General features: G+C 53.5%; 6 protein-coding genes and 1 non-coding gene across 7 annotated transcripts; 3 read left to right on the plus strand and 4 right to left on the minus strand.

Moving 5' to 3' along the window:
• Nucleotides 1-942: 942 nt before the first annotated feature.
• Nucleotides 943-2115, plus strand: BO72DRAFT_339998 (BAG domain protein; the record flags this gene model as incomplete). Its single annotated transcript, XM_040940600.1, has 1 exon — nucleotides 943-2115. A coding segment is annotated over one exon (1173 nt), but the record flags the coding sequence as incomplete, so codon positions are not given.
• A 2416-nt stretch (nucleotides 2116-4531) lies between these two features.
• On the plus strand, nucleotides 4532-7898 carry BO72DRAFT_473350 (uncharacterized protein; the record flags this gene model as incomplete). The annotated part of the gene is made up of 7 exons (XM_040947197.1): nucleotides 4532-4630; nucleotides 4744-4903; nucleotides 4949-6225; nucleotide 6393; nucleotides 7325-7429; nucleotides 7526-7624; nucleotides 7732-7898. 7 exons carry the CDS (start codon nucleotides 4532-4534, stop codon nucleotides 7896-7898), a joined length of 1908 nt encoding a protein of 635 aa, XP_040795319.1.
• A 256-nt stretch (nucleotides 7899-8154) lies between these two features.
• Nucleotides 8155-11957, minus strand: BO72DRAFT_473351 (putative alpha-L-rhamnosidase B; the record flags this gene model as incomplete). The annotated part of the gene is made up of 4 exons (XM_040947198.1): nucleotides 8155-9537; nucleotides 9845-10692; nucleotides 10864-11035; nucleotides 11103-11957. The coding sequence occupies 4 exons, from the start codon at nucleotides 11955-11957 to the stop codon at nucleotides 8155-8157; spliced, it is 3258 nt and encodes a 1085-aa protein (XP_040795320.1).
• A 519-nt stretch (nucleotides 11958-12476) lies between these two features.
• BO72DRAFT_532823 (putative extracellular exo-polygalacturonase) lies at nucleotides 12477-14163 on the plus strand. The gene is made up of 4 exons (XM_040950460.1): nucleotides 12477-12907; nucleotides 12966-13332; nucleotides 13395-13594; nucleotides 13664-14163. The coding sequence occupies exons 1-4, from the start codon at nucleotides 12635-12637 to the stop codon at nucleotides 14099-14101; spliced, it is 1278 nt and encodes a 425-aa protein (XP_040795321.1). The 5' UTR covers nucleotides 12477-12634; the 3' UTR covers nucleotides 14102-14163.
• A 538-nt stretch (nucleotides 14164-14701) lies between these two features.
• BO72DRAFT_t305 lies at nucleotides 14702-14773 on the minus strand. Its single transcript has one exon. It is a non-coding gene; the product is annotated as a tRNA-Arg (tRNA).
• A 1431-nt stretch (nucleotides 14774-16204) lies between these two features.
• agm1 (phosphoacetylglucosamine mutase PCM1) lies at nucleotides 16205-18194 on the minus strand (the record flags this gene model as incomplete). The annotated part of the gene is made up of 6 exons (XM_040949026.1): nucleotides 16205-17080; nucleotides 17140-17646; nucleotides 17698-17712; nucleotides 17778-17922; nucleotides 18023-18036; nucleotides 18102-18194. The coding sequence occupies 6 exons, from the start codon at nucleotides 18192-18194 to the stop codon at nucleotides 16205-16207; spliced, it is 1650 nt and encodes a 549-aa protein (XP_040795322.1).
• A 395-nt stretch (nucleotides 18195-18589) lies between these two features.
• Nucleotides 18590-20181, minus strand: BO72DRAFT_453792 (PGAP3/PER1 family protein). The gene is made up of 4 exons (XM_040946064.1): nucleotides 19783-20181; nucleotides 19679-19721; nucleotides 18850-19624; nucleotides 18590-18774 (listed from the first exon to the last, which is right to left on the minus strand). Exons 1-4 carry the CDS (start codon nucleotides 19906-19908, stop codon nucleotides 18720-18722), a joined length of 999 nt encoding a protein of 332 aa, XP_040795323.1. The 5' UTR covers nucleotides 19909-20181; the 3' UTR covers nucleotides 18590-18719.
• Between the last annotated feature and the right edge of the window lie 65 nt (nucleotides 20182-20246).

A 20246-nucleotide genomic window follows, 5' to 3' on the forward strand; every position in this document is an offset into this window, starting at 1 on the left:
AATTCCATGCCATCTGTGTTCGTCCGACTGTAACATTGACAGAACGCTCGTCTCGTCAAGAATTACCTGAGGGATATCCTAGATGATGCATTTAACATGGCTGGGTCGGATAATTGCTTCTCCCTGCATAACGCCATATGGACAGTACAGTAGTACTATATAGGGCTTGCTATATAACAGGACAGAGTGAGCTGCGGTTGGCCCTTCTACAAGCCGCTGTCCCAGGTTGATGACGTCGCCTAGCATACTAATTTACTGAGTAGGTCAAGATAACTACTTACCCCACTACTGCGGTCGATGTACCGGCTCAAAACTCCTCAGTTGTGGTATCAATACCTCTATGTGTGCTTGGCAGGTGTTTGAAATGGCTAATGCATGTTAATGATAAGCCGATGAGATCTGTCAAAGACATGATTGTGTACTAGGTAGGCATGACAGTCGCATGTCACGTGGGAATGATCTGCTGCTTTTATGCTGCAAGATGAATGCGACGCTCGGTCTGCCTCAGCCATTGGCATTAACTTTGGGGAATGATTGCAAAGCAATTGGTCATTCATTTGGAGACAGATAGTAATCAACTCAGCCTTGTGGTGAGCCTACCCCTCAGGTTTGATGGAAGGAGGGGCTTTGGCGGGCATGCAATATGCTTATACTGTACAGTAAAAGAGAGGAGAGAGAACAGAAATCATAAGACATCACATTGATTCGAAATCGATCGAACATTCGTGACGAACAGACAAGGCGATCTTTCAGCCTTTCAGCCTCCAGGCGGCTGCGGCAAAAAAAACAAAAAGAAAAAAAAAGAGGCTCTCTCCGCCTTCTCTGCCTATTCCGGAGCTAATGGGGGAGAGGCCCAGGGCAAACTTCCAGTGACCTCAACACCCTCGTCATTCCCCCTCCCATTGACCCATTCTTGGCCGACAATCCATGAGCCAGTTGCTATCGCACATATCTCTGTCCTCCCTGGGCGAGACGTGTGCTTCCTACATCGACCACGTCGCCACCAATCTGTCTCCTTCGCTCCAGACTTTACACCATCAACTCACCACCACTCTTTCGTCAGCTCAAGCCTCGTCTCCCTTGCGTTTTCTCACGCCTTGGCCGGAGCCGAACCCGGATCACGCCGCCAGCGATTATACCGCCCCGATTACCTACACTCTTCTCGCGTTTGCGATCGCAATCGTCGTCATGTCTTCCTGGCGCAGTCCCTTCACCTTCTGGCGCCGTTCTCCCAACTACACCAACGTTCAAAACCCTCCCCATGTAACCGACAACGATTTCAGCTACATCACGACGGACGAGATCGTCAACCCGCTCAGACAGCCACAGTATGGACACCAGTACCCCGGTGCCGATGATGCTGAGCCCGACACCATCCTTTTGAAACACCGCAAGAACACCTACGACCTGCACTTCCCTGCTTACTCCATCAATGAGGGCGCCCTCAGTGTGGGTCAGCTGAGACAACGGGCTGCAGAGGTGACGCAGACGCCTGACCCGAAGCGGATCCGACTACTGTACAAAGGAAAACTGTTGGACGACGATTCATTGCCCTGCCGGGCGGAGGGACTCAAGCAGCAGTCAGAGGTCTTGTGCGTGGTCTCAGAGGTGCAGCCCGGGGAGAGCTCGCCAAGTGAGACGTCCGAGGCGGAGGTTGAACTTCCTCCGCGCCAGGACGAACCCCCTCGCAAGCGATCGGGCAAGAACAAAAAGCGCGGGAAGAAGGGCAAGAAGCCGGGCCCTGGTGGCGCAGCAGTCGACCCGGCCACTCTACCACCCCCGGCGCAAGCGGCGCGACCATCCCCCTCGCCCGGCCGTTCAGCCATGCCCTCACCCGCACCTAGCCTCAACTCCTTCCGCACCCCGCTGGATCAAGCCAACGGCCTCTTGTCGTATCTTCATCGGGAATTGCTCCCTCTCTGTGAAGAGTACTTTGCCAATCCCCCGACCGATCCGAAAGCACGCGATTTCGAGCATAAGAAGCTCAGCGAAACCATCCTCGCCCAGGTCATCCTGAAGGCAGACGGGATCGAGATCACGAATGACGAGGACCGTGCTGCTCGTCGCGCGTTGGTCAAGGAGGCACAGGGCTTACTGGCCAAGCTTGACCAGGCACTGAATAACTAAGGTACCCTGGCATTTTATGTACATGACCCCGTTTTTTATCATATCTCACGGAAAAACCATAATACTACTTTTGCTGCATGGAAAGAAGCTTTGAACCTATTTTTTTCTATTCCCCTCTAGCATTTGTTTGATTGCTTTTTTGTTTATTGGCTGTAATTTACACTTCGTTTACTCCAGCTCTGGCTTTGGGATCGGTTCCTTTCTCTGTTGCTTGCTGAGCACCGAGCTTGGGTACGTTGCTTCAATGCATATACAAATGTCACCTGTGGATAGGATTCTGCACGGTGCTGGCGTCGGAGGTTGTCTGGGGTGGGGAACTACCCGATAAGATTCTTGTCACTTAATCCTGCTATTGTTCTTATTATGGATACTCCCAGTGAAAAGTGCCACGTGCACCTAGCTTAACCTTCGAATTCCGCGGCGGACGAAGCAAGAGATGGGACTGAGACGGTCGTATATCGAATGTGTCGGAGACGGAAGGCTGGGACCGACGTAAGGTATGCCGGTGTAGTCGACCGGCATGGAAATTCAACCAGACTGATTGATCATTCGCTGGGTTACGCACAACACATAACTATACCATCCTGTGTACTTTTTTTCCCCATCCAGCTACATATCTGCAATGCCATTCGCTGTGTCTGAGGGTAAGCACCTCGTATCACGGTCAGTGCATGTGTACAGTACATACAGTACTTCAGCCCGGGAGGTGATCAAGTAAGCATGCAGTTGGTTTGGAGACTAGCAGAAACTCTATGCTGAGATCGAACTAAACCGAAATGGAACTTAGATCTCTTCGCTGTCACGGCCTTGAGATTCCCACTCTTCCCCTTCCTCTTGGGGCCTAACGATCTATCACAATTTGGCGATAACTACGTGCTATGCGAGCTTGTCAGCTTGTGCTTTGTGCTTTGTCCCTTTCTCCATCGCGGGCCGACCAGCAGACCGTTGGGGACATTCCAGCCTGACTGGTGGGTGGTCGGAAATGTCAAATCGGACTGATCGACTGTCGGCATGGCAGACAGTCCAGATGAGTTGAAAGAATCTTGTGTTCATTAGGTTGAGATCAGGACCCGTTTATTGGTAGTGAAGCTTTTTTTTTCTTGGTGGCAGAGCCTATCATATGAGTAAGTATCATCAGTGGATACATTCATCTCTAATTCATCTTTGCCGAGAGACACAGGATGATTGGCGCAGCCCACCCAGCAATTGGTTCTAGGCTATGTCTCTCTCTCTCTCCTTCACAAGGAGGGGGAAAGGATAAGAAAGAGATTAAGGTAGAAAATACGGAGTAGTCCCTAATTAATTGCCTAGTCCCGGGCTGTCTTTCTTCTCAAGTAGTCTAGCGGCTTGTCCTAACCTGATCTACTTCTCCTCCCTCCCTCTAGTCTAGTCTCGCCTCGACTTTCTCCTCTCCTCTTCTTTCTCCTCCTCTCCCTCCTTTACTTTACCCCGTCTTTCTCGGCTCTTCGCTCTCGCATTTGCCTTCTTCTTCCTCTTCCTCTTCTTCCTGTTGCAACCACCGGGCTCTAGGACAGTTGACTTGACACTCTCCTCTTCTTCCTCTGAATCCCTTCTTCCTCGTACTCACCCCGTGTTCTCCGCTCAACTGTGTCTCGGATGCTGTCCTGAGGCCACGGTCCAGCCACACACACCTTTGCATCACTCCTTTCCCTGGCATTTTTTTTCCTTGGCTTCCCCTCCTCCTCCTCCTCCTCCTCCTCCTCCACCCACTGCTTAATATACTTTATTTTGTCTTTTACCTCTGCCCCTCCCTACCTGGGCATCTAATCCATTCTCACTTCCTCCACCTTATACTCGACTACTTTAGTCTTCATCTGACAGCTGCTCTCGACTCGTCCTAGCCGTCTCCCATCCGCCATCCGCCTTTTGACGTTCCCTGAGCCGAACCGACACATCCACGGTACCGATTCCGCCGGTCCCTGGCTAACGAGTGCTCAACCCAACCCACCTCCCGGGGAACCACATAGACGGTTGCGCAGCGATTCCAAGGTGTTCAATTCTCCACTTTCTCCTTATTTACAATTTCCTCTTTTCGGCTCGTCTCGCTCGTGCTCTCGGCCCCCTTTCCCACCGGTTCATCACTTCACCGTCCGGCTCCCATCTTCTCCCAGCCTTCCTACCCCTCACATCATACAGACTGCTGTTTTCTCAACTCAGTCAACTCCGAGGTGGGACTTCGACCAGAACTGCCCTGAGCGGTTGGTGATTCTGGTCTGTGTGTCTCTGGGATGGCCTGATCGGGGACAAGAACAGAAAGAGAGAAGAAAAATTGTTCCTTGCCCAGTGACCAGCCGCTCGTTGACCTTGTCACGATCGCCTTCATAACAGCACACCGGGTTCCAGCTGGTCTGGACTTGTCTGATCCATATATACTGCTGCTGGAATGGCGGGGACGGCTACCGCGACATACTCGACAGATGCATGGACGTCACCCAGTGTAGAGGGGAGTCAATGGGAATTTTCGGTTCCAATCCGACAAGATGTAAGTGTGTCCTAGAAGTCAGTGGCCACGCTGCGGTAATTTGCAGCCACTGTACAGTATACCCGATCCAAGAGGATCGCAGGAATCAGACGAACTGACCTGGATTGTGCTAGAGCACTAATAATCGCTCCAAGTCGCGCTCGTCCCATGATTCGCGCTCCCGAGGGCATCGGCCCCAAGGCTCTCGCGGCTCCTCCTTGTCACGACACGTCCAGGCTCACGATCAGTTCAATCCGCGCGGTCGCCGAGACGCTAGCCATAGTCGACGGGAAAGTGAAGAATTCAACTCGCAGCATCACTATAGACACGAACCTGTAGACCGCAGCATTAGTAATGCGAACGCCTCGGCCGAGATCCCACGCCAGGATGGGACAATAAAAACAAGCGAGGGGATCGGAGTGTACCTCGGAGAGTTGGATAACGAGAAATGGATCCACCGAGATAAATTGGCCAAGATCGAAAGCGAAGAGTTACAGCAGTTGTTCCAGCGACGGGCTGCCACAGACGGGATCCAAAGTGGCCGTGGAAGGCCCCATGAGTCTCACGGGGTCAACGGACGCTCCTTTCCCCCCCACTCGCCAAACGAGCAGACGGAACCGTGGCCCAGTCTACATGATGGGTCACCGCGTGACTCCTACGACTCCAAACCTTTCTCCGACGCCGATGACCTTCACGATACTACACAAGGCGATCAAAAGGATTGGGACCTCCGACGGGCGGACGAGATTGCTGCAGACAAGACGAAAGAGAAGGCAGCGTCGAGCTTCTACCATAACCCTGGCTTGCGAAAGAGCTCTTCTCGGATCCCAATTCCGACCGCCAGCCCGGTCCCCATCTCGCCTGAACACGCTGGACGAGAGTTCCCCAGGCAGCGCACCCGAGCCCTCACCAATGGTGAAGATGAAGCGCTGTCGTTCGGGATGCCGCGTCGAGCTAGTGAGCCACTGACGGTCGAGGCAGCAAACGGCCTACCTTCCAATGGCAGCAGACCTGGTAGCCGTGGGTTCCCATCGCAGACCACGGCGGCCAAGAAAACACCAGCAAAGGCTGGACCTACCAGCCGTAAGACCTCTGCTCCTCCCGCAACCAGAAAGGCGACTCCCCGAGCTCGTCTCCCGTCCAGCACTCAGCGGCCTGGAGCCAGAGCAGATGGTCGGGGCCCTCCTAATCCCATCAATCGGCCGGAAGGAGATCCTCCATGGCTGGCTACCATGTACAAACCGGATCCGCGTCTTCCTCCAGACCAGCAGATTCTCCCCACGCACGCGCGGCGCATGCAGCAGGAGCAGTGGGCCAAGGAGGGCAAGACACCCACGATGTACGACCGCGAGTTTGCTCCGCTTGCAATCGGACCGGATGGACCATTCAAAGTGGAGAGACCGAAGAATGAGGCCCCGGAGCCGGAGAAGCCCCAAATGGAGGAGAAGACAAAGGAAGAAGTGCAGCCTGCACCACAGCAAACGCCCGAAGAGCAGCTCCCGTCCAAGGAAGGTGAAGCCGACGCTCGGCCCGTCACAGGTAGTGGGTATAGCACTATGCCCCGAGTGCAGGAACCAATGCCAGCACCACTGACACCCAAATGGAGCCCGCCGGTGGTGACGGCGCAAGAGCCACCCCCGAAGGAGAAGGGCTGCGGATGCTGCATCGTAATGTGATTTAATCCTGCCATATCAACCCTCTCAGCCTGAGCTACTTCTCAGCAGCATTTACCTGATTTTCCCCTGCATCATGCTTCTCAATTTCTCTTATTCTGTTTATTCAGCGTGCAGGTTGGGTGCGGTGTTCAAATCTCTAGGATTTTAATTCTTGTCCAATTTTTTTTTTCTATTTGTGCAAACTTTTGTGTCTAAAAAAAGACGATCATTTAATATTGCGGCCATCGACCTGTTTGATTCCCTCACTCTTACTGTCTTTGAGCATTGGTCATTCCTTGGAATTCCCTTACTTTGGCGAAGCATCAGCATTGGAGCGGTCATTATGACAATTCACACACCTTTTTCTTTTCTCTCCTTTTGTGTGTCGGCCGAGCAGGCTATTTATTTTGCGTCGTGAGTTTGTTTGCTTGCTGAATCTGAATCAGCAAGTTATAGAGAATGGAAGTTGTGAGAATATGACCGAGGTCGGGTGATGTAGTTGCTGTAGTGGAAGTGTCCAGCCAGTGAGAAGCAGTAGAAATGCCCGAGACAGGCTGTAGTTACAGTGCATCACGGAGACAAAGGAGAACTTAGAAGATTACCATGCTACAGTAAGCAAGTTGGGTGACCATACAGAAAACAACAGTAACTTATGTTAGTTAGATTTACTATCCGAGTATTTGTCACCCAACAAACATGGATGCTTTGTCAAGCGGTCCCTTCCAGAACCTTTCGACGCTCGGAGCGATGATGCCATAGCCGGGAGCGGAGCTTACTTACATAATCCCCGCGGGTTTGACTCCGAGACTTGCGCCGCCTTCAAGGTTGCGCCTTGCGCCATCCCGCCAACATCTCTCTCCATTATCCCCGTCCTCCAAACCCAAACACCGATCAACCTACCGTCCATCGTCCATATAATCCCGTCGCTACCCCTCACCCTTCCGTCCCCTCTTCTTCCTTCTTTTCAACCCACCACCCACCAAACAACAAACCCAACCCACCTCTTCGACCCGTCCCTCGTGCGCCGGTCGAATCTCCTTCCCAAACTCGCCCACCATAGCTTCCATCTTCACTCGTCTTTTCGGCTCCTTCGCCGGCCCCTCCCCCGCCACCATGGCCTCCGCAAAGACCAAGGCTCAGAACCTGATCAACGAGAATGGCGTCGGTGAGTTTGTTTTTTTTTTTTTTTTCCTTTCTAGCATAGCCTAGACCTTCACCCGTACCACCAGGATCAGATGTCCCACTAACGATAACCGTGTAGTCGTCTTCTCCAAATCCTACTGCCCCTACTGCGTCGCCAGCAAGCGCCTCCTCAACGAGCTGGGCGCCGAGTACAAGGTCCTGGAGTTGGATCAGATCTGTACGTTGCCCCTTCGCCCTCTTTCTTTCCCTTGTCTGCCTTGTTGTCTTTTCGCTGTTCGCTGGGGGGAGGGACTGTGGGCTAATATTGTTTCGTGGGGGTTTTAGCCGACGGCCAAGCCATCCAGGATGCTCTGTACGAGATCTCCTCGCAGAAGACCGTGCCCAACATCTTCATCAGCCAGAAGCACATCGGCGGCAACTCGGATCTGCAGGGCAAGGACCGCGCGCAGCTGAAGCAGTTGCTGACGGCTGCGGGGGCTTTGAAGGCTTAGATTTCCACCCAGGGGTGATAGGGTGGATATTGTAGGGGAGATAGAATTTGGTTGAATATACTTTGGTTTTTGTTCGATGCTTGGTGTTCTTGGATCTGTAGTTCGGGTATGTTGTAGAGATACAGGTACATGTACATACATGTCAAGTCTTGCGATTGTAGAAAAGAGAGAAGAGAGGGGGTTGGATTCCCGAAGGTACACAGTACAGTACACAGTAAGAGTAGGAGGTAAATAAAAACTGCAAGCCGATCTAAATTTACAAGACCTTCTGCACCACCGTGCCCACCGGCCGCTCCACCACCGCCATGATGCCCTCGACCACACTCTCGCGGGCGGGCTCGCTCGACACATTCTTCCCGGCCAGGTAATTCAACCACACGAGCCGACTGACGCGCTCGTCGGCGACGCGGCCCATATACCGCGTGGGCTTGTCAGCGACATCCGTCTGGTACAGGGCATCCAGCTGGCCCCGGGAATTCCGGACGAGCAGCACCGTATGCCCCTTGGGGACGTTCTTGTTGGCCCCGCCGCCGAACAGGGCCTTGAACGTCTTGACGGCGGCGCCGAACGCCTCGTCCGCGAACTCGCCGCGCCAGGGGTTGTACTTCTGGGCGCGGGCGGTGACGCCGCGCACGAAGGCGTCGCGCATGTGCGTGAAGTCCGTGTTGCGGACGGGCACGATGCGGAACGCCGTGCGCAGGCCCGGCTCCCGCAGGATCGCGTCCCACACCAGATCGCCCTGCTGTTCGCCGCCACCACTGCTGCTGCCGGCGTCGAGAAGCAGCTGGCGCAGCCGGTCGCGCTCCGTCGACACCAGCGAGGTCGCCGCCGTCGCGCCCACGGGGTTCGTGATCACCCCCCCATCACCCTTGGTTTCGGCTTCGATCACCCCCGCCAGCGTCGGCGGGTTCACCGCCGTCTGCACCAGCCGCCGCTGCAGCGCCGTGATGTCCGACTTGGCCACGTACATCCCCACCACGTACACCTGGATCCGCAGGAACGAGACCGTCCGGATCCCCAGCCCCAGCAGCTGGTACTCCTCCTCGTCCGCGGGTTTCTCAGCGGCGGTCGACAGCGCGATCTCGTCGCCCGCTGCCAAGCCGATGTTCTCGGCGTCCAGCGCCTTGGGCAGGCGGATCGTCGCCGGGAAGTACGGCACCGAGCTGGTCCCCGTTGCCACTTGCTCGGCGCCGGGGTCTTGCCCGTGCACCGTGATCAGCGACGGGCTGCTGGGGAAGCCGTTCGGCCCGTCGAGTTGCGTCTTCTTCGGAGATGGGGCCTCCTGGGCCGTGGGTATGGTGGCGGTAATGGAGGAGGACTGCTGCTGCTGCTTTGTTTGTTCCAGGCCGAAGAGGTCGAGTTTGATGATCCCGTACATGGCGATTGCGCACGCGGCGATCCCGCTGGCTGATAGGATCATCGAGCGCCGGTAGTTGGCGACATCCTTTTCGGTGCTGCGTACGCGCGAGGTGCGGAGCGGGTTGGAGGGGTTGCTACTGCTGCTGCTGCTGCCGGACGACGAGCGGACCGGGGAGGTGGTGGAGAGGTGCAGGCGCGATTGCGGGCGTCCGCCGCCGCGGGACAGGAGGTAGTGGCGGCGTATACACTGGTTGCATGTGCGCCAGGGCATGGCGATGCCCTGGAGGGAGGTGTGGGTGGCCATTGTGTGCCTTGCGAGGTGGTCACGTATGTTATGGTTTGGCTTGAAGGAAATGGGGGTGAGGGCGGATGCGTCGATGACGATGGGCCTGCTGCTGGTTGGTGCCGACGGAGATGCTGACACGTGATTTTGACCTGCCCTGATTGGTTGTGGGGAAAGTATGGGGGTCTCGAGGAATTTACTAGGTAGGTATAAATTACAGAGTGCCCTCGGGCTTTGATGTAATAATGCAGAGGTCAAGTACTCATTTCTCTCACTAGAAGCTATCGAGCTATTTCACAACCACTTTGTGGCTTCCTCCACTGGCCACCGCTACCGTTGCCGTGTTATTGGCATAGCTCACGCCCTTGGTGATCTTCTTGCCGTCGATCGTGATCGTTGGCTTCTTGGAATTGAGGTAGGGGAGAGCAAGGCTTCCCGTCGTCCCCTTCGGAACGGTGAACTGCAGGCTGTACTCATTCGATTGCTTCGTCCACGATGCCTGGAACTGGCCCAGCGAAGTCGTGAACCCAGCCTGGGCGGTCTTCAGATCTCCGAATTGCGGCGCGAGTTTCCAGGTTGCCCCCACCGGGGAGGTGACGGTCAGGCCCACGATGTAGTTTGTCAGGGCCGACGTGGGTCCAGAAGACCAGCCGTGCGCGTGGGAGACATACGCCGTGTCGTAGTAGTATCCACGGCTTGACCGGTAGCCAAACGTGCCGTTCTGCAGGTATCCTTCAATGACTGTGCTTTGGGTGCCGTTCTCATTGTTGTAATACCATCCCCAGCTTCGCCGGATCAGCTCCAGAGCTCGAGCGGGCTGGCCCACGGTAAAGTGGCCCTGAATCTCGAAGGACGAGATGAACGGTGAAATGTTCTCCGGTAGCTCGGGGGCCACGGCACCGATGGGTGTCCAGTTCTCGGTCAGTTTCTCGGAAATGCTAGCAGCGCGCTCGGAGTCGACTACGCCAAACAACAGGGCCATGCTATTTGCGTCTTGCGGGTGAAGAGTCGTGTCGGTTGCGTTGTCTTTGAACGCTCCGTACGAGTCGTCCCAGCAGTACTCGTTGATGGCCTCCCGCAGCTTCTCCGCCCGGGTGGTGTAGGTGTCCGACAGACCAGTGGTGTCACCTGCCCAGGTGGCAAGCTCGGCTCCTGTCTTGAGGGTGTGGTACAGGCTAGCGACTGTCAGTCTGGCTTGGATCCGGAGTAAAGTGCACTGTACTCACATCATCTGCGCCTCAGTGTTGTTATACCCTTGCTGCCATCTGGCCCAGTCGCGGGTACCGGTGACATTGAGCAAGCCACTGGCGTAGGTCACCTTGCCATAGATATACTCCATGGCTTTCTGGTAGCCAGCCCAATTGGTCTCGAGGAAACTGGTATCATTGGTATACAATAGGTAATTGTAGGTGCCAACCATTGACCACATGTGGTAGGTGTCCGAGTTCTTCTGGCTAAGGGGAGGTCCTGATTCATCGAACGCTCCTGTCGAGGCCTGTTCTTCATTAGCAAAACTGGCCATAAATTCCTTCGCAGTTACATGCCTGGTAGTTGTACATCACTTGCAGTGCGTTTTTGACGCTCTCCAAGTTACCAATGCTAACAAAGGCGGACGGAACCGCAATGCCCATATCGCCTGGCCACACAGCTCGATCTCTCTTCGCACCGTCGACAATGATGGTGTCACCAGGCCCCAACGTGGCGTTGTTAGCCCATCCAGCAGGCATCGCTGGAATCTGGCGACCGGTGTTGACGGGGACCTCGTTGGTCTGCAGCGTGTAGGCGCCGCTGTACCAGATGGCATTCAGCAGGTCGTCACTAGAATCGAAGTATCCTTGGTAGGCTCTCAAATTAGACCATGTGGGCTGAAAGCCAATTTCCAGGCTCACGTCCTTGATCTGAACTGCAGTCGAGTTGTCCGTGATCAAGAACAGCGTCAGGTACCGAAATCCACCACGAAGGTACTTGTCAGGCATTGTATACGAATGCTCGCCCGCTTCAGTAAAGTTCCCATACAACGCGCCATCGGGACCTTTGAACCCTCCATTGGAGGAGTCGGACCATTCACCAATGTAGTCCTTGGCCTCGGTAAATGCCAGTCCCAGGGCTCCACTACCTGTGGAGGTATACTTCACCGTGACAATGCCACCTACTTCTCTTCCGAAATCGTAGACCACCAGGGATCCATTCCCCTGGAGCTTATACTGGGCATACTCATGCGTGACATCTGGCTTGGTGACCAAGAAGAGCGTTTCTGGGTTCACGGTTCGAGAAGCCGGAGCGAAGATGTTTTTCTCCCACGAACCTGGAAAGGCGGCAGTTGTAGGGCCGGAACAGGTGGTGTTACGCCAACATGAAGTGGCTTCAGAAAGAGGAAGAAGAGCAATGGCTCCTAGGAGAGATGGAAGCCAACGCATGATTGCTGTCTATCGCAACCTATGCAGGTATCTCAAGTGCCGACAGACCTGGGAGAGAAAAGTTGAACCCATGGTTGTGGCGACGAAGGATATAAATACAAGCAAGGGGGGCATCATCTCCACTGGATGATTCCCCGGACTTTCTACCCCAGAAACCCAAAAGAGGGGTCGAACAGTTGTTCCCTGGAGTTGGAATTAATCTGTATCTCGGTTCGCTTGCGATGCTTTGACCGAAAGGAGGGGAAATGCGCGAGTCACTCGGGCGTGGCTCGGTTAAATACAAGTGATAAATCGGTCTGGTCCACTCATCCCAAGTAAAAGCTTCGTGCCGCACAAGCTTCTCAATGAGATGAAGCTTGACGAAGGGAAATGAACAAAAGTCTTGAGATGCAGGTTGCAGGTTGCATGGGGGTGTCATTGGTGGAAATTGGATCATCTCCTGCTTCTACCCCGTCTTTTTTCTCCGCACTGCATCATTTCCCCTTTACCCGCCTCATCTCATCAGTCCCACTCGGGCCAATTGCCCCCGATAGATTGCTTTCGTGCTTGATGTGACGTTGCGGAGAGACCCTTGAGCCCCCCTCGGCAATTATTAGAAAAAGCGAGATGGCGCAATGTGAGGTCCGCAGACAGCAGCCCGGCTCTCAGGATTCTGTTTGCGCGTCAAGTCCGTCACAATGCGATTCTCTTTGACCTCAGCATCCTCCCTTTCGCTACTCTTGGGGCTTTCTGCTCTGGGCTGCGCAAGCAACGTCCAGAAGAAAGGCAATGTATGTACCGTGAAGGCCAATGGACATCAGAAGGACGATGTACCGAGCCTCTTAGAAGCATTCAAGGAATGTGGCAACGGAGGAACCATCATTTTCCCTGAAGACCAGTCCTACTGGATCGGACAGAGACTGAACCCTGTCTTGAATAATGTCGCGATTGAATGGCGGGGAAAGTGGACGGTAAGGGTCTTTCTTCGCTCATGGGCGCCATGCGCACATGCTAACGTTCCATAATCAGTTCTCGGATGATCTGTCCTACTGGCGCAACCACTCCTACCCAGTCGCCTTCCAGAATCATGCCGCTGGGTTCGTTATTACTGGGCAGAACATCAGCATCAATGGGTACGGGACTGGAGGTATCGACGGTAATGGCAATGTCTGGTACACTGCAGAGGCAGGCGTCACGCAGCCTGGAAGGCCGATGCCCTTCGTCTTCTGGAATGTTTCCGACGTCGAGGTCGAAAGTTTTTACGTCAAGGACCCCCCGTTGTGGAGTCTGAACATCATGAACGGCACGAACATGAGGTTCAACGACATCACCTGCAACGCGACGGCTGTCGATGCGCCGTATGGTAGTAACTGGGTCCAGAACACCGATGGATTTGGTACGTACCTTTGCGACCCCACCTATTGTAATGTCCATCAACTGATCGCATCATCTTCCCAGACACGATGGACGCCACCAACATCCAACTCACCAACTTCGTCTACCAGGGTGGTGACGACTGCATTGCCATCAAACCCCGCTCCTATAACATCGACATCCAGAACGTCACCTGCCGCGGTGGCAATGGAATCGCGGTTGGCAGTCTCGGACAGTACTTGGAAGATTCCAGTGTCGCGAACATCCGAGTTGACAATGTCAAGGTACTATGCTGCAGCACCAACCAAGCCCCTCGTTCAAGTGAGAACTAACAAGCATGACCAAACCCCCAGATCATCCGATACAACGAGGACATGCACAACAGCGCCTACATCAAGACCTGGGTCGGAGCACTCGTGCCCCAGGACTCGTATGAGAGCGACTACCTTCCCCGCGGAGACGGCTGGGGCAGCGTCAAGAATATCATTTTCTCGAACTTTGACGTGCAGGGGGCCAACGCGGGCCCCGCGATCAGCGAGAGCAGTGGGGACAACGGATCATACGCCGGAACGAGCAAGATGCTGATCTCCAACATCGCGTTCGTCAACTTCACGGGGTATATCAATACCACCAAGTCTACGACGTCCTCGGTCTCGTGCTCGAAGCTGTACCCTTGCTACAACATCGAGTACGACAACGTGGTTCTGTACCCACTGAACTCGACTACGCCGGGCAAAGGCTCCTGCTCGTACACGGCTGACGGGGGTGTTCATGGTCTGAGCGGATGCTAGTGTGTCGAGCTGCAGCTCTACGGTACTGCTGCTTTGTGCCATTTGTATCGTGGGGGGGAGGGGGGTGTATATATACTTGATAGTGCCAATAGTGGTTATGAGCCTAGTAGGCCTTGCTATCTAGGGTCGCTCTCAACGATAGGGTCTGTGGCCAATCCATCACTTTCTCGCTTAGGATCATGCTACTATACCCTACATAATCTCCACCTCCGTTGGACTTAATAACACCTTCAAGACCCCTGCTATTCCCACAAACCATCATGGCATACGCCAGCCATAGACTTTCACGAGGCTGGCGACTAGTGGCTGAAAGCCAAGCTCTCGCCATGAAGCAACAAGCCCCCCCGGCCAAGACTCAGTAGTGGAGCGAGGATCCTCTATGATATGAGTCGGGAAGCGATATCATGGGGTGCCGCATGACGAATGTTGATGTCAGTTCAAAACACAACAAATACAGAAAATTGCGTCATCATCGGCTGCTATGCTCTGGAGAACGGGTAATTGATCTAGCCCTTGGGGAGTGAAGTCGCAGTGCCCCAGCAAAACAAGGTACATGCCTACGTAGCAAATGGCAAAACAAAAGAAAACCCAAAAAAAGAATGACCTACGCAGGACTCGAACCTGCAATCTCTTGATTCGTAGTCAAGCGCCTTACCATTGGGCCAGCAGGCCTTGCTGTTGGAAAACTCGAAGACACTGTGCTTTATATCCCTTCCACAAAAGAATGCTCATCTCGATCAGGGCAAGATGAATCGAATACAGCCCAGAATCACAAAAGAACATCTTACTGTAGTTGACATAGGCACCGAAATAGAGGCAAGTGCATATTGGAGTTGAGCCAACGCTTTTCTCGGCATACTTCTCATATGACCTTGTACAGGCCGCGTCTACGCCCTACTGATGGGTAGCGAGCCCGACATATATCATCTCAGTGGCTACGAGCCCCATCCGGGTCATCAGGCGGCCATGACTCACGTTGGAGGACGTACAAGAATCCGGACTACCATCAAGACATACCAAATCTTACCAAAAAGCCCACGGTCGACCAGACAGTCACTCAATAACCAGGCTATGAGCAGAACTACCGGCACAAAGCTACGGTTTCCGGACATTGTTTGCCCAAGAGCCGGCCATGCAGGTCCTATTGTCACTCCCAGTGACATAGCCGGCACGTGGATAGTGCTGGGACATGACTTTTAAAAGCTAGCTTTCAGTAAGCTCCATTTTTTCTTTTTCTTTTTCTTTTCTTTTCTTTTCTTTTCTTTTCTTTTCTTTTCTTTTTTTTTTTTTTCAATCCGGTTGTAAAGGAATTACACGTGCTGCAAACCAGACATGCCAGGACATCCGCGTCGAGTGTAGCACAGTAAAGCGCTCAGCATGGTGTCCAAGCGTGGATCACATCGCTCAACCGCCCCTGTCAGTGGACGAGATCACACGCAAGCATATGCCCATAGACTCCACAGACCAACGGATGATTTTCATCATCGAGTCCCGGGGAACGGCCGGGTGCTTGCTCAGACACAATCCTGCCGACAAAAGTCCTAGACGCGTGAACTGCGGCTACATCCATGAGGGTGAGCAGGAAGGTAACTGTCAAAAGCAGCATCTGTTTTGTACCATGCCCCGGCGAGACAGCACAGTTGCTAAGAACTACAAAAGGCCCTGCTGGCAACACCGTCCATGATTATTCGTCCACAGAACCAGTGAATATGACAACAAATCATTGAGATATGCCCTTCTCCAATACCACGACCTATGAAACAAAGGCCGCTCGATTTCCATGGCTGTCTAATAAGCACAAAATGTAAGAGCAGAAAAGGGTTGACGTAGAGGCCGAGATATATGCTTTCTGTAAATTGTGTAGTTTCAGATGTCGAGTTACTATAACGATGCGCAAAGTGAGATGCAAAATTTTTCTGCTTATGTGTGAATTAAGTTAAGATCATGAATTCATTCATCAAAGTTCCCAGGAAATCTTAGAACTCGGTTTTCTCCAACAGATCTGTACTGCACGTCCAGATGTGATGCTGTTTTCGTCAGCCTAACCGCCTGAACCACCATACATTGACAATGTGGTCTTGGCGGGTGGGCTCCAGAAGTGGCCTAGGAAGAGGGTTCCTTGGCGGCACCAGCCTCACGAACTGCGTTGGCAACACGGGTGGCGAGATCATCGGCCTCGGAACGGCTCGCCGCTTCGGCGTAAACACGTACTGCATCCTCCGTGCCACTTGCACGGGCGAAGCTCCTTCCCTTGTTGTATCGGGATTGCAGAGACTCGATCTCAGCCTGAAGGCCGGGTGGTGACTCGAGCTTACGCTCAGCGTCATAAGCCTTGAAGATCGAACGGTCCGCGACCTCGACACGGACAAGACGCGACGGCAAATCGGTGTAAGTCGCGAGCCACTCCTTGGGGCTCCAGCCCTTGTGTGAAAGAATAGCCTCCACGAGGAGCATGTCCGAGATGGCGTCTCCAACAGCCTGGTTAATCAGATCCGTCAAGCCCTGAAGGCACTCGAGCGAGCGCTGCTGAGCAGGAGACTGAGGCTCCGTGTTCTTGATCGTCTTCAAAGCATTCTCGGAGAAGGTGATCGTGCCGTGCCCGTTGGCCTCGAAATAGACACCGACATCGAACCGCAAAGCGGCGTGGTGAAGGTGCTTAACACCGGTGTTCGTGCAAACGGAGGGAAGTTTCAGCACTTTCTCAATGTAGTCAGTGCTAGATCCGTTGGCATAAGCAGTCTGCACGACTCCGATCTTAAGTTTCTGTGCGATGCCAGCGCTACGAGCAAGGTCGCCAATGAATGATGCAGCAAGGGTGGCGATGCGATCGCCATCGAGCAGCCTGAAGACGTTGCTCTCATCGACGAAGTAGTAAACGATACGGTCAGCATCGCCGTCCAGTGAGGCACAGCGCTCGAGAGGACCGGCCTTGGAGGACGGAGGAGCACGTTGCTTCGTCTTGACATAATCGGCGCCACACTGATAGATGGATTAGCCCGAGGCCGGCAACAATGGGGAGGCCCGTGGAAGAATCTTACCTCGAAGTTGAGGCTATCAGGGTTGATGACGTCGTCGTTAACGATCTTGATGTCGAGGCCACCTTCCTCCGCAGTGGGCAGGTACTTGATAAGCTCCCTGAGCTTGGGTCCACCAACACCGTTGGCGCAGTCAACCGTCAAAGAGCCCTTGATCTTAATGCCCCGCATCACTCTCTTGAAAGCCTCGGCAAGTTTCTCATAGTAGCCCTGCTCAGTCGGCTCACCATACTCATACTGTGTACCCAGGGTGTTCTTGCACCGAACGACATAGTGAAGCTGAGGGGTGGTCATGAACTTCAAGTCAAGGAATTCGACTTCCGTAGCGGTAAGTGCGGCGCTGAGAACCGAGACGAGGCGAGAGCCAGACGCGCGAGTGTCGCGGGCGAAAACAACGCGAGCTTGGTTCTCCATGCTGACATCGATCTCTTTAATCAACTCCTCGTACACATCTCCGACCTTGTCGAGCGGGGCGTTGGCAAGTCTGGTCGCATAGGTCTCCCATTCGGCCTGAAAGGATGTGAGATGACATTCTGTCGTGAATCATACTTGGGCTCCTACCTCCAGCATCTCACCCTAGTTAAGTGGCTGAGTCAGTTACTGAGGTTACCATCGGAGATCACCAATGTAGAGGAACTCACCATAGGGTCGACGAGCTTAACGCCATTGTCCTCTGCAGGGTTGTGGCTGGCAGTGACCATGACACCAACCCATTGCCCACTAAGCTTCCTGGAACGAAGACCCGCAAGCAAACCAACAGTGAAAACGACGGTATTGAGGAGGTCGCTGGTAAGGCGTGAGTAAACATGTAAACAACAGCGCGATCGCGGGGTATTGTGGAGGCGGGGTCGATCGTTCAGGCTGTTGATCGAGCAGCTAGACTTACGCCTTCATACGGAACTGCGAGGAAATGATCGGTCAGATTGTTACAGAATCAAAGTGTCTGATAACACGTAGGAACTTACTCCTGCAGTACCATACTGGAAGATCCTCCCTTCTGGCTTTGCGTACTGAGCAGCCGCTTCAGCGATTGCTTTCTTGACAGCCGGAGACGCCATTTGTGGCGCGAACTAGGTGGGAATGAGGGGGCGGCGGCAGATCTCGTGGCAAATGGCAAATGGCGGCTCGGGGCTTTGAAGCAGACAGCACTATGATGAAGCAAGTGTAGTGCCAGACAAAAAGGGGAGAAATATCACAAAAAGGAGGAAGGGCAGAGCGAGTGGAGGGATGAGTGGGTTGAGACATAAAACCGGGGCCAGCTCAGGCTACTAGCTTGCTTCCCTGTACTGCCACAATGCGCCCAAGCGGTGAGCCGCTCACCGATGGCGTGGTTTGGAACAACCCGCCCAGCCGAGGGACACGGGAAGGAAGTTGGAACAGGGGAAAAAAGGTGGAAATTAGAGGCACAGCCAGGAAGCTACCTAGAGATACTTGTATCTACGTAGTAGTTCTCTATGAGCCTTAAGATCGTTGAACATTCTATCAAATATTGCTACAAATTATTCAGACTGTTTGAGGCCACCAGGACCATTTCAAAACCTGACGGCTACTGGCACCAAGCGGAGCCGTCTCCGCAAGCCAGCTTAGAGCTTGAGTCTCTCCCCTGCCACATCATTCTGAATGTCTTTGGTAAGGAAACTAGGACCCGGAGAAGTCAGTATCTCAGCATCCAGCACTTCAATGACTAGGTATAGGGGGCTCGGGACAACTCACAAGTACCACCACGCTGTGGGAATCACTGTCCCAAGGTGCCATAAGCTATGCGCGTCAATGAGCTCATTCCAAGGGGGAAAGTCAAGCAGCTCCAGGCTCATCGCGAAGATAATCCAGACCACAATCAACGCGGGCCAGGCCATCCAAGCTTTACCATACTTCCTATAACGATAAATGCTAAAGGATACCCACAGAACATTCTGAGCCATCCCTATCACGATATTGGCAATCATGTTGTAGGTGTAGTCCCAAGACCAGAAGCTCAGGTAGCAGACGTGCAAAGTGTAAAGCAAGATGCAGATAGTTGTCCAGAGACGGCGCAAAGTCGGCTTATGGCGAGGCTCCTCTCCATCGAGACGGAAAATCCGAATGATCGCAAGGTACAAACCATACATCACGTTAGCTCCGGCCCCAAAGTAATCCAGCTTTTCAGTCAATGGGAGGTCTCGTGTGTGAAACAAGGCACTAAACGTCCAGCATGCTAATCCACAATATCCGAAAGCCATATAGTACGGCTTGAGTGAGTGCCACGATGGAATAGTTTCTCGGATCTTACCCATTCCATGCCAGTGGGCGAGAAAGTTGAGGAGGGAGAAAAGGACAGAAAAGGGCTCCTGCATGCCGAGGATTCTGCGAAACGGCCATTTTCCGTGAAATTGTAGTACTGGATTTAACATCGGAGGATCGCGAGCGACACGGCGATCTGTCACGACATGTTGGCAGGTATAATCGCACTCGGAGGGACACGTCCACAGCATGAGACGAAGATGGAGAGCTGGTGACGAATTAGTCGGAAAAATTATGGTCGGCGAATCTGTGTGAAGCTTACGGATCACCGAGTTGCCATCGTGACAGTTTTCAGCCTTGCAGACCTGCTCATATATTAGCTATCGTATTGCATCTGCACAGCTCTAGCTAGTTTGGTTCAGGTACCTTAACGCATTCCTTGAAATCAGGAAGGTGATCGCCCAGAGACGCTGCCGATTTGCCAATCAGAGAAGCAAAAAAGAGAATGAGAAAGCAGCAATATAGCTTCCTCCTGGTTGAGCCTAGAAACATAGTGATCTCTGAGTTCTTGTAGCACAACCGGCAGAAAGGTGAGTTCAGGGAGGTAGACCCTTAGAAGAAGCTAGGCGGCGCGTGGCAGCAGCGGGGGCGGAGTGGCTTCGCGCGGCAATAAATAATAGGGAGCTCGGCATTTCCGGTCCCAGGTCTAGAAATAGCATGGAAGCATGATCGAAGAATGGATCCTCAAAATCCAGGAAGTCACCATAAAACACCGAAGAATCATGCTGGAGACGGAGCATATGTATCTTTAATTTTTGCCTGGAGCGCTGATGGGCTGTTCCCGTAGCCACGAAAAGTGACCGCAGCACATAAGTTAGTCTTTAGTTATC

This window comes from Aspergillus fijiensis, assembly GCF_003184825.1.
Source record: "Aspergillus fijiensis CBS 313.89 unplaced genomic scaffold BO72scaffold_106, whole genome shotgun sequence".
Classification (NCBI taxonomy): domain Eukaryota; kingdom Fungi; phylum Ascomycota; class Eurotiomycetes; order Eurotiales; family Aspergillaceae; genus Aspergillus; species Aspergillus fijiensis.

Bases quoted from the DNA above. Each gene is read 5' to 3' on its own strand.
- BO72DRAFT_532823 (XM_040950460.1), top strand. From the start codon at position 12,635: ATGCGATTCTCTTTGACCTCAGCATCCTCCCTTTCGCTACTCTTGGGG. The intron at 13,333-13,394 runs GTACGTACCTTT...TCATCTTCCCAG, and splicing joins CCAGAACACCGATGGATTTG to ACACGATGGACGCCACCAAC. The intron at 13,595-13,663 runs GTACTATGCTGC...CCAAACCCCCAG, and splicing joins TCCGAGTTGACAATGTCAAG to ATCATCCGATACAACGAGGA.
- BO72DRAFT_453792 (XM_040946064.1), bottom strand. From the start codon at position 19,908: ATGTTTCTAGGCTCAACCAGGAGGAAGCTATATTGCTGCTTTCTCATT. The intron at 19,722-19,782 runs GTACCTGAACCA...ATATATGAGCAG, and splicing joins ATTTCAAGGAATGCGTTAAG to GTCTGCAAGGCTGAAAACTG. The intron at 19,625-19,678 runs GTAAGCTTCACA...ATTCGTCACCAG, and splicing joins CGATGGCAACTCGGTGATCC to CTCTCCATCTTCGTCTCATG.